This window comes from Agelaius phoeniceus, chromosome 6 (assembly GCF_051311805.1).
Source record: "Agelaius phoeniceus isolate bAgePho1 chromosome 6, bAgePho1.hap1, whole genome shotgun sequence".
NCBI lineage: Eukaryota > Metazoa > Chordata > Aves > Passeriformes > Icteridae > Agelaius > Agelaius phoeniceus.
This window is the reverse complement of record NC_135270.1, coordinates 18,371,277-18,383,921: the sequence shown is the minus strand read 5'-3', so window position 1 is coordinate 18,383,921 and position 12,645 is coordinate 18,371,277. Positions and strand designations below refer to the sequence as shown.

The 12,645-nt window shown below is 38.7% G+C and overlaps 1 protein-coding gene across 4 annotated transcripts in view; it reads left to right on the top strand.

Annotated features, from left to right (window-relative positions):
• Positions 1–12,645, top strand: part of AP2A2 (adaptor related protein complex 2 subunit alpha 2) — a 44,416-nt gene that overhangs the window by 19,133 nt on the left and 12,638 nt on the right. For 2 of the 4 annotated variants that reach the window (XM_077179945.1, XM_054635234.2), the window contains exons 3-13: positions 1,593–1,735; positions 2,358–2,551; positions 4,449–4,578; positions 5,578–5,679; positions 7,037–7,145; positions 7,643–7,790; positions 8,202–8,370; positions 9,498–9,635; positions 10,884–11,066; positions 11,401–11,498; positions 11,668–11,899. In XM_077179945.1, coding sequence (XP_077036060.1) covers positions 1,593–1,735; positions 2,358–2,551; positions 4,449–4,578; positions 5,578–5,679; positions 7,037–7,145; positions 7,643–7,790; positions 8,202–8,370; positions 9,498–9,635; positions 10,884–11,066; positions 11,401–11,498; positions 11,668–11,899 — 1,646 coding nt within the window. Of the gene's footprint in view, positions 1–1,592; positions 1,736–2,357; positions 2,552–4,448; positions 4,579–5,577; positions 5,680–7,036; positions 7,146–7,639; positions 7,791–8,201; positions 8,371–9,497; positions 9,636–10,883; positions 11,067–11,400; positions 11,499–11,667; positions 11,900–12,645 lie in introns of all 4 variants that reach the window. The other 2 variants (XM_054635233.2, XM_054635240.2) reach the window with 1 other exon arrangement.

Here is a 12,645-nt window from a genome sequence, read left to right as displayed (position 1 = left end):
TTCTCCTAAGGAAAGGTATCTTTGATCTGCATTTCCCTGCCATGGTGGGATAGGAAGAAGGTTCTGCTCTTGAGTACCATTTCATTGGGAAAATAGTACAACAGGAAGTATTTATGCAGAATACTCCATTGTTGCTTACACCATAGTTTGGAGGTCACAGCAGATAAGCAGACATGGTTGAGTATCTTCTCTTTCCTCTGGCCATATTGCTTCCAAAGAAGAGGAAAAAGATATTTCCCACTGAATGTTTTGCTCTGGTTCTTCTGACAGTAATTCCAATGTCTAGGAGAACAAAATTCCCTACATTTGTTTGCTGACTCAGCAGGAAAAGAGCCTTATGGCAGCAAACTGTAAAAGTGGCTTGAAGAAAACATGTCTTTAGACAGCTTTCTGCAGAGCTGGCTGTTGTCAGAGGATGCTCACAGGATCCAGTACAGCAGAATTTCACTGCTATGGGTATCTTCAGTAGTGCTGCCTCCTGTATTGAAGTAAAATCTGACATATATTGGCTTCTGTAATATGGCCCTGAAGACAACTCCTCTTTGCACAACATAAAAATAGCTTTAAGGTGAAGTTCATGAGAAGGAAGAAGGAGCAACTTCTGTACTATTAAGATTCTTTTTTAACTTCGGATTTATGTAATAGACAGCTAAATATTAAATAAAAAGGCAGCTTAGAGCTTTTATTGGCTAGGGCAATGAGTAAGGGATATCTTATTGAAGCTTTAGTGTATGCAGTGCTGTTCCTGGCTGAGCTTGCCCGTCACCAAGAAATACACATTTGATGTGACAGATCAGTTATTCCAGGCCCAGAATGCTGAGGTGAAGGAGCTTATATAGTCTGTTAGGCAGCAGTATATATCAGAGTTTTGCTACCCAGCAGTCAGTCTTGCCTGATTTACTGGATACCCCTTTATTTCCTGATTTGAGGTAGGGAGGGAATGTAACACAGAAAGTGTTATGTTCATAGGTAGCTCTTCCCTTCAGGAAAAGCAATGGTCTGATGAACTGGAAGCTGCACTGCTCCATGTTGCTTCTGCAAGCTTCTAAAATCAGCAGGATTGCAACATATGGCCAAACCTATTTAGAGTGCATTTTTCTTCTGAAACTGGAACACTTGTGAAAACTTTCATTTTACAAAAGCTTTAAAATTCTCATGATACTCTCATTTCATGTATTTCTTCCAGTCTTTGGGATAGACTATTGTCACATGATCTTTGTAAAACAACTTGCTGGGGTTTTTTTTGTTGCTGCTGAGTTCTCAACAGTGGTGAACTTGGAAAAGTACATTAACACTTTTACTGAGATAAAGGTTTGATAATTGGTTTAAGAGGAGAACATGTATGGAAGACATAAATGTTCTTAACTGAAGCGGGAAAATCAAAATGGAGCGAGCATGGATGTGCTCCCTCTTAGTAAGAACATACTCTAAGGACACTGCAGGATAATTCAAGGACTAGATGACAGCATTTTTTCCTGACCATCCTTTCATCACCATCCTTTAGGATATAGATAATGATAGATTAAATTATCACTAAGTAACCAAGGTAAAAGCTCAACATAGACTTAATTGTTTGTTTCCTTGCTTTTCAGGTGACAAGGCTCTGGATGGTTACAGTAAGAAAAAATATGTCTGCAAACTGCTCTTCATCTTTCTGCTGGGGCATGACATTGACTTTGGTCACATGGAAGCTGTAAACCTGCTCAGTTCCAATAGATATACAGAGAAACAAATTGTGAGTAACTTGAGCTCTAAAAAAGATAAACTGGTCTGTCTGATATCCTGCCTCAGCTGTGGAGTCTATAAAGAATTTTGCTTCATTCCCCCTGCCCTGGCTTAAAGCCTTATTTTGGCTCTAGGCATGATTCTGAAATCTAAATACCTTTGTACACAGGGAGTCTTGAACTAGTTGCAAAAAATGTGCATTCTGCATAAAATTATTACTCTTATTAAGAAACTGCCTTGAGTCTTGCATTAAAAGGTAAGTAACCTTTTAATTTTCCAAATGTCTCTTTCCATCTCCATAGGTAAGGCTGTGTTTATCAGGTGCATGTAACTTATTAGTATTTGAATAATAAGCCAAAATCTTGATTGGTCCCCATCCATCTAAAATGATCTTTTGAGTATGTGCCTGAATAGACTGAGAAAACACTTAAAAACCAGATAATTAGGGTAACAGTGAACTTACTCAGTTTTGTTTAATTCACTTAATCTTTCTAGCCTTCGCTCTGTCTAAATGCCCATTTCTGCCCATATGGAATTGGAGAGAAGTATATGTGTCCAAGAAATCATATTTCCTGTTAATGCCCCAATAAATGAAGTCAGCTCAAATAGATTTTCCATGTTGTGACTCACAGGGCTATCTGTTCATCTCCGTGCTGGTGAACTCCAACAGCGAGCTCATCCGCCTGATAAACAATGCCATCAAGAACGACCTGGCCAGCCGCAACCCCACCTTCATGGGCCTTGCTCTGCACTGCATCGCCAATGTGGGCAGCCGGGAGATGGCGGAAGCATTTGCTGGAGAAATTCCCAAAATTCTTGTGGCTGGGTAGGTGTGACATGCCTCTTTCAAGTACAACATCTATAAACTTTTCAGCAACTTGGTTCCATTGCAGCACCTTAAGCTTGGGCTCTACAGCCCTGGGCTTGCAGTGATAATGACAGTTCAAATACCTGCAGGTGCTTTCGCTTGCCTGCATGTGGAGTTGCTTGTAGGAGTATAAGACTGGAGTGAAAATTAAGGGGTTAGGTATCTTGAATAGGCTTTTACAGCCTTGTTCTGATCTGATTTTTGTTTTGGATAAATCTGTGGTATTGAATACCCCTGAAATGCATATGTTTTACTTTCCTTACCTCTCCTGATGAAAAATAAATGAACCTAAATAGATGTTTATACTACAAATTTTGTTATAAACTGAAGTTCTTATGTAAATGTACTGATCTCATAAGGAACATGATAATAATGATTTGTGAGTTTTCTTACTTGCTCTACTAACCATGTAAAGAGCAATTTGTGTAAAAGGCAAATAGTCACCACCAACTTTCTTACTTTGGTATAGCTGAAAGTTTCTAAACAGACCTGGCAAATGTCTGAAACTATAGTTAAGTCAATGTAAAGTTGGACCAGTGATTGTAGGGCTAATTTATTTTGAAACTTAAAATGTCCAAGTGCAAACAGTGCATTTAAATTCTGGGGATATGAAATGTTTTAGAATATGCATGGATCTTTTTATAACAAGTCTTATACCACATGTCACATTCTATATTAATGTAAGAACTGTATTCTAAATGTCAGGCCACTGCTATTGCTAGGTGCTGTTCTCCATGTAGCATAGTGGAGACAATACTGCAGTGATGAGTCATGGGGTTTTAATAAGATAGCCTTAAAAAATTCCGAGAATATCACTTGGGGTCACTAATCACAAACAGAGCACAGCACCTTCAGGTCAGTGTTTAAACTTTGAGCTGTGTTTATGTTTTCTGAGATCACTCTTCAGGGTCTCATTCTTTCTGCATTTCTAAGATAATAGATATGAAACATGTTTCTGTGCCTGTCCTGTCTAAGTGACCTGGGCAGAATAAGCATTGTCAGTTACATTTGCCAATTCAATGTAGCTCTCTTGGCTTAAATAGAAATCAGAGACAGGAGGAATAGGTTTGTGGTTTTTAACTGAGGTACAACTTGATCTTGTGGAAAACTGATAAATTTATGAAGAATAGCTGGGATGAACTTCTGGGGATATAGAGGTTTCTGAACATTTTACCAAGATTGCACTTTATAAGCTGCCTCTTAAAACTCTTACTGGTAGTGCTCTGTACATTTTATAGCTGTTGTCTGTGTGTCACACAAAATGCTTAATCAACAACTTTGTGAAAAGGAGTTCACTGAACTAGAATAGCTCCTTGCTTGCCACTCTTAAAATAGTCAATTTCTGTGCCAGCAGCAGGGATGGCAAGGTGAATAGATTTGTGGGTTGTGTGCTTGTTGACAGCCACCTTACATTCTAGCCGTAGGTGCTGAAGCTGTTGAGTGTTCATGATTTCTAGCTGACATGCAGGACCTATCAGTAGATCCAGCTTTGGTCATTCATAAGGTAGTATATCTGAACTGTCTGATTTCAGTCAGCCTGGAAGAAGCTTTTTCTTGTGATCAGATGAGATGAACTTTCAATTCTCATAAAAGATATGAAATGTCACTCCACTTTGTAAAGAATCATTACATATGTCTTGTAGCCTCTATAATAGTTGAAAACTTGACTAAGTAAACTTACTGGAAAAATTAAGAAGAAGAAATACTTCAGCATAAGAAAACTTCAGTGACTTCTATTGAAAAGATGCAGCCTGGCCAGGGATGCTGAGTCAGTGTGAGATCTGGCATAAAGCTGTCCTGCAGGTATTGCTGTGCCCTAACCACTGTATTTTAAATCAGTATGTATGTCTTGCAGAGACACTATGGATAGTGTGAAGCAAAGCGCTGCTTTATGCTTGCTGCGTTTATACAGAACTTCTCCTGACCTTGTTCCCATGGGAGACTGGACGTCTCGAGTGGTGCATCTCCTCAATGACCAGCACTTGGTAAATCAGCCTCATTATGCTTCTTGGGCCTAGTGTGTGAAGAGAATGATGTGACTTCTGTTAAATACACAATTTATTTCTTCTGGAGTCTTTCAAGCAAGTGGCTTGCTGTTGTCTTCAGGCTTTGGGAAGAAAATGGAAGAGTTGCCCTTTTTTATTTGCTGTATTTATTAATTTTTAATAAAGCTTTGTTTACCTTTCCACTAGAGATATGAGAATACTATATTAAAGTTCTTCTTTTCCTCTGGCTGTAAATTATTTAATCTTATGCCTTATTACACTAAGTTACATTGCATAGGTGTAATATTAATTGTCCTAGGCCTTTTAAGAATAGATGTGCACTAAAGATTCAAGACTTGATTTGTCATTGCTTAGACTTCCTTGTCATGTGATGTCCATGTCATTCTTACTTTGATGCTTAAAAAACCCTCTTGCTTTAGAAAAGAGACCCTGTTTTTTCCCCCTGTCCAGTTACTTTATGGAAATAAGGTTATTAATACCTGTGCTTCAGCAGTAATGAGTGCTTTAGTCTGCAGTAGTAATATCCAGTGCTTGTGTTATACAAAGCCCTCGCCTCATGTTGGGTTGTAAGAATTCTGTCCTGGATGATCTGCTGCATTGAATTTCTTCTGCTCATGCTTCTCTTGTATAGTAAGACACTTTGTGTCCAGGCTTAATTTTAATGCAGCTCTCTTATTTTAGATGTACTATCCAAACATGTGACAAAGCTAACACAAAAAATAGCATAAAATGCTCTGCAAGCATGGCAGTATCATGTTGTTGAAAATTCTGTTGGATTCTGCAGGTGTGTAATTAGTCTAGCTGCTAGCCAAATAAGAGGTTTTTTTAATGTAGGGCTTTGTAATGCGGATAAACAATTTTTTTGTGTATTAAAAACCAGTTGAATTGAAGGGTGTTGGTGGGCGACAGGGTCGTAAACTGATCCAAAACTGAACATGGGGTTTTTTTGTGGTTTGTTGTTTTTTTTTTTTTCCCTAGGGTGTGGTTACTGCAGCTACAAGTCTGATCACCACTTTGGCACAGAAGAACCCAGAAGAGTTTAAGACTTCAGTCTCCTTGGCAGTGTCTAGATTAAGCAGAGTGAGTCCAATGATGACCCTGATAATACTTCACTGTTGATTAATTTACTCAGCTTTCTAGATCAGGTTAGCTTCCTGTTCAGCTTTCTAGGGTCAGATTAGTTTACTGTACCATGAAATGTGAAGATGATTCAGTGTCACTTCATGTGGGTGCTTCAGGTAACCTCTAAATGCTTGTTGCTTACCAGGACAGAAAGCTGTATTGGCTTGCCCAAACTTTCTTGGTTTAATCCCTGCTGTGCTCCAAGTAGTAATCCTCATTTTGTTGCTGTAATAGCAAAAAAATAGTTGGATCAAAGACTGATTCTATAGACTTCACACAAACCCCTCAAAAATACAGACTGTAGCTTTAACTTTATCTAAGCTTCTTACAAGGCTAATTGCCTTCCTATTACTTCTTTTGAGCTGCTGCTAACTTAATAATTGTAGGCATCTGATATTCTGTAAATGATGTAGGGAGTTAAGCAGGAGTGGGGAAGAGTGGGGAGAAATGTCTGTAAGTTAACATCTCTGTGCTGGAAAACTGATGTCACTGTTCTGTTTGATTTTGTTTTCCCCCTCCTTTTGGAAGGTGTGCAAGACTAGGGAGGCTACTACTTCACAAATGTGTTTTACACCCAGTTTTATGCAGTTTTATACCCAAATTACTTGTTTACTTTATTTTCAAATACGAAGATTTTTTTCTAATACTTAAAAGCAAGGGAATGCTAAGGGAAGTGAAAGGCTGTTCTGTAATAGAGCAGTAAGAATTAGGTACAATTATTTTGAGCAAAGCTAGTGCCAAAGTTATGGTTACCCTAGAATAAAAGGGGTAAAATAAATCTACGAAGAGGGGCAATCTAATCTAATCCTTACCACATTTCATTATGTATATAAACCTCTTCTGTGAATGCTATCTCTTTTTTGCTTTGCTGTATGGATGTTACTGAAGGTGTTAGTTGATCCTTCTGCTTTAGGTCAGTCATAGCATCTTGTACTTGAATTGCAGGCTCACCTGTCAGCAGCCACCAGGCTGTTGGCTGAATCTGTGAATTGCTAGAACTGAGAAAGTCAAACTTTGGTTAAACATTTTGATGTTACAAGATGGTTGTCTTCATTCTTTAAAAATGCAAGTAGGCTTTCAGAAGAGACTTTCTAGACTACTGTATCTACAGAACTGGATTTCCATTACTAGCATTTACTGTGGTGTACTCATAGTATGACAGCTTGCACCTAATTAATCTACTGAACTAGACATTGCTAGTGACACAGTTTTTTTAAGCTTCTGTCAGAGGTGACCTACAGTCTTCTTTGAGTCTTTTTGAAGCTTGTGAATCAATTAACTTCAGCAGCTGACTTGCTGGCTGTTTGTTTTACAGATTGTAACTTCTGCATCAACAGACCTTCAGGACTACACATACTACTTTGTTCCTGCTCCCTGGCTATCTGTGAAACTTCTGAGGCTGTTACAGTGCTATCCACCTCCAGGTAATGCACACATCACAGCACTGGTCATCTCTCTTACACAGTACACTGGCTCCAAAGAGCTACTGCACTGCAGTGTTGCCATAGCTTGGAGTGCAAGCACATTGTCTTAAGGCAAAGATACTGAAGTTTGTACTCCTGAATGTTTCTGGTAGCTCTAAGCTAATTGGCCTTTTGAGTTATGTTGTGTTTATTTTAACAAAATGTCTAACCAGTGTGCATCTTACAAATCACTGGCAGCTGCCATTTTAAACATTCATTAATACTATCAACTGTATTAAAGCCTCCAAGTAGTTGTAGTACAGATTGTTTGGCTTTTGTTCTCACCCAAATAGAACTGTGGCTTGGAATTCTTTTCCCAAGTGTGTGTTGGGGAGTTTAAATGTTTTTAATGTCTCAGAATAATTTAGTTAATTTGATTTAGCCAGGGGAAAACCTAAGGTGGGGATTAGGGTTTAGAGCAAAGCGAAGTTGTCCAACGGCTTGTTGTTCTCCAGAAGACCCTGCGGTACGTGGCCGTCTGACAGAATGCCTCGAAACCATCCTCAACAAAGCACAGGAGCCACCAAAGTCAAAGAAGGTTCAACACTCGAATGCAAAGAATGCTGTCCTGTTTGAGGCAATAAGCTTAATTATACATCATGACAGGTGAGCTGGGACAACACTTCTATTATCAGAGAGGCTTTTAAAGTGAAAATATGGGGCTATGTCTTGAACAGTTAATCAGATTTTAATGGGGGAGGGAGTGAAGGGGAAAACAACACAAAGTTGCTTGCTAGATTGGAACACAACCACAGCAATGTAACTGAACAGTCTTAATGAGCTGTGTAGCTTTGGGTTTTGCTGCTTCTTTATTTGATGTTTTGTATTGACCCCACTGCTCTAATCCAACAGAGATTATTTGCTCACAGTATCTGAATTTGCATTTCACTAGCAAAGCATTCTAGCAGACACTTTGAAGCATTTTAAGAAATCTCCACTGCAGAAATAGTATTCTGAATTGAGTGTTCTCAAACCTGTTGCTTTTAACCCTTTCACTTTCTCTCCTGTTCTGTGCAGTGAGCCAAACCTGCTAGTCCGTGCCTGTAACCAGCTAGGTCAGTTCTTGCAGCACCGAGAAACTAATTTGCGTTACCTAGCACTGGAAAGCATGTGCACGCTTGCCAGCTCTGAATTCTCACATGAGGCTGTGAAAACACACATAGAAACAGTTATCAATGCATTGAAGGTAAATATTGAAGTGTGTGGTTTGGTTTTGAGTGTTGTCTTCTCCCTTCCCTCAGTGCCCTCTCCCCCACTGTCCCAAGCTCCCTGTCCCCAGTTAAGTTCATAATACCTAATAATCAAATGAGTTATTCTTTGAAGTCTACCTCAGTTTACCTCAATCCAGAAAAGTCTTGCTGTGCTGGCAATCACAATGATCAGCTTTTGTTGATTTTTGCACCTTGCCAGTAAATCTGATACCTGGAGCTGTGTCCCCTGTAACACTGGTATCTGCTCAAGTGTAGGCTGAAGATGAATAATTGTTTAAAGATGTGGAATTTCAAAATTGAGAATGCTGAGAAAACAGTTTTATTACTATCTTGGTGGTACTGCACACATTTCCTTTGCTGTAATAGCTTATGGGGAGTGGTAGAGCAGATCAGCTTGCACTAGAATTGTAAAGACCAGAAAGAAACCAGAAAGACACAATCCCAGGCCATGTTTATGTGACAAAGCAGAAGTCAAAAGAGTAAGACTGATTTGCATGTACATTTACTTGCATACTTGGATGTTTAAATGCTTTATTTTCTTCCAAGTTTGTGCTGTAGCATATTTATACATTTGTCTAAGTTCAAAATATGTATATATATTTCTAGCTGGACTTCAGTTGTTACAAGGCATGCCTGACACTAAACCTGAGGTAACAATTAAGAATTTCAGCCAGTTATGGATGCATTTATGGCCACTGGTACCAGTTACTCAGCGCATAGTTGACCACAAATTCACCCACCCTACTCTGCGTAATACTGAAATGTTCTGTACAAACTCCTCCATTCTTTTAGCACCTGCACAGATTTGAATAAGTATGCTACAGAAACAGAACCTGATTATTTGAATTTTTGGATAGTATTTAAAAGCAGGGAGCTGTCTGAGTCTCCACTGAGCTTTTCCTAGGTGACTGAAAGTGAGAAATAAGAAACTCACAGCTAATATAAAGGGTATATCTGAGTTCATTCTGCATCTGAAAAATTATGCAAATTCATTTGTTTTAAATTTCACTGTGTATTATACTAAGTTTCATCTCTTACGTTGCATGTACTTTCCAAACAAAGATGAAATCATCTTGACCTTTGACTCTGTGTCTTTTTGCAGACTGAGAGAGATGTGAGTGTACGACAAAGAGCTGTAGATCTCCTGTATGCAATGTGTGACCGAAGCAATGCCCAGCAGATTGTGGCTGAAATGCTCAATTACCTGGAGACTGCTGATTATTCCATTAGAGAAGAAATTGTAAGCTATTGGTGTTTTTCTTAAATATTTGTTTTGTAGCTGGATTTGGTACCATAAGTATCATTTATTGATTAGGATGCTGCATAGTCTGTGATAGAGATTACTTTTCATGGTGGCTTAAAAAAAAAAACAAACTAGAGAAAACTACTAAAACAAACAAGCAAAAACCTCCTAACTTTGTAGTCTAACAGCAAAGAATTTAGGTTAAACTAATTCAGGGGGCAGGGAGGAACCTTGGAAACTTAATTTTAAAAGCTGATCTTGGTCTCAGGACAGTGTATATAGAAAGCAAAATGAATTTTATATGTGAGCTACCAACACATTGTCTACATCTGAGGGTTAGGTCCTACTCTAGCCAGTTGTCTAGTAGCTTCAAAAATTAGTGGTGAATGCTTATTTGTAGGTAGAACTTCGTATGCTCTGAGAATGTTCAGTCTAAGGGTTCCCAAATCCAATACCTTCTAATCAGCTAAGAGGCCTTATATTTATCCCCTTCTTACCAGTAGAATAAAAGTTGAAATACTCAACTTCCAACCTTTTTAGGATGGTAAAAAAACCTACTTGTACTTACAGTAGTTATTTAGCTTAGGTGCTGAAGTCTCTTGGTTGGAGAAGTGAATGTGGAATATACTCTTTGTTGATTTACCTCTTGTGCTGTCTGGTTGCTGTTGGCAATGTCCCCTGACTTGGCAGATAATGAGAATTTCATTCTGTTCCCTTATACTGATCTGTTCTTTTAAAAGTAGTAAATGCAACTGATAATAAATTTTTTGGAGTCTCCCCTGAAGCTGATTGTTGCTTCAGGATGCAGAAATCTGAGTATGACCTGAAAAAGTCAGCTGTGCTTGGGTGACTCTATTTGCCTCTGCTATCTTGAGTTTGCTTTTGCCTTTTTTTGAGAGGTTTCCAATTTCCTATTTGATCCTTTCTCAGTGGTAGTTTAGATGGTGTTTTTATAGCAAACAAAAAAATGTTCTGTAAATTGCTCTTGATCACTTAGGTACACAATTGGAAAGTCACAAAGATATGACATATTTGAATACATTATGGGGAAAGCAATATGTGCCTGGCAACTGCTGTATTCTGGCACAGCATTTCAATGTTCACCTTTCACCTTGGCTGTGGGAACAGGTGAACAAGCTCATGCGTCTGAAACTGAGGCTCCTGGGCCATTGTGGGGCATCACCAGGTGTATCCAGCTCGTAGTAAGAGCTAGTCAACTTTCTGTGTTCTGTTTTGTGTGCTCAGGTTCTGAAGGTTGCAATTCTAGCTGAGAAGTATGCAGTGGATTACACCTGGTACGTGGATACAATCCTGAATCTGATTCGCATTGCTGGTGACTATGTCAGTGAAGAAGTGTGGTACCGAGTTATTCAGATTGTCATCAACAGGGATGATGTGCAAGGATATGCAGCAAAGACTGTGTTCGAGGTGAGAGTCACTGTTTTCAATTCCCTTTCAAAATGAGCTAAGAATTAAGGAAGCAGCACATGACATAACAGGGGAAACTTAAGGAGCTCTATCTGTTATCAAAAGTCCACAGTACTGCTAGATGGGCCTAAGAATGCTCTAAATCAAGTAATACTCACATTAGAGTCTTCTGTGAAATCATATCACCCATGATGTTTTTGTCATAAGTACTCTGTAGTGCCTAGATCCACAGTCTGCTCTTGCAGGAAAGTAGATGAGAAGCCTGGGAATGGAAGTGACAGAAAAGATGGGGTTTTTTGTACATTGCATATCAATGATTTCTAATGTGTTACAGGCCCTTCAAGCTCCAGCATGCCATGAGAATCTTGTAAAAGTAGGTGGCTACATCTTGGGAGAATTTGGAAATCTGATAGCAGGTGATCCAAGATCAAGGTAAAACACCTTCTAAAATACTGAATTGAAGTAGTAATGCTTTTTGTAAAGAATTTAATTCCTAGCATTCCTAAAGGCTAGTTAAAAATCATTCAGCTCTTGTTAATAATGCAGTAATAAGGATTATCATATCTACAAACACTGAACACATTTTTTTCCTTCTTTTAAGTCCCCTGATCCAGTTCAACTTGCTACATTCCAAGTTTCATCTGTGTAGTGTTCCTACTCGAGCTCTGCTTCTGTCTACCTACATCAAGTTTGTGAACCTGTTTCCAGAAATCAAAACTACAATTCAAGATGTGCTGCGCAGTGACAGTCAGCTAAAGAATGCTGATGTTGAGCTGCAGCAGAGAGCTGTTGAGTATTTGAGGCTCAGTACTATTGCTAGTACTGATATATTGGTAGGTATAGAGGTTTATTTTCTTAATTATGCAGTACTCTATCAGCAAGTTAAACTCAACTAAACCTTACCTGATTGCTCAGAAATCTCAGGATTACAATATGGATGCTGGTTCTTTTAGTCTTCTTAATTCTGTTATAGTCATCTTTAATTTAGAGCTAAATTCCAAGTTGTTACTGCTGTAGTGGGACATATGACCATTAAGACATGTTAATCTGGAGCAGAGAAGCCAGGGAAAGCTGGCACAATAGAGGCTCCTAATTAAAAGGCTGGGGCTTTCTTTTGAGGACTTGATGGTGGGCAGGAGAAGTGTAATTTTTTGTCTCTTGAAGTTCAGTGATTTAACCTGGTGCTCTCAGGTCTGAGCAGGGCATGGCACATTTGGGTTTGACATCTAATAAATGCTTAGGTCTGGGTAGAAACTTGAGTATTCTCTGTGGTTTAAGTCTAGGTCTACTTGATTTAAGGACCCTTAAGTCTACTATGGTCTAATTATTTAAATTTTCTTTTTTTAAATTTATTATCACTGTTTCAGAGAAGTGATACGCTCCTGTTTTCTTAACCAAGTGCTTTGGAAGGACTTCAGAAAGTTTTAAAGCATTTTTTCTTTCAAAAAAGCGATCAATCCCTCACTACAGTAAACTGCATAATAATTTTCTGTGCGGGTAACTACTTCTGCTTTTGCTTTATGCAGTCTATAAGGGTGTGTCTCTTCAAAGACTCAGAAGCTTGTTTGGCTTTTTCTCT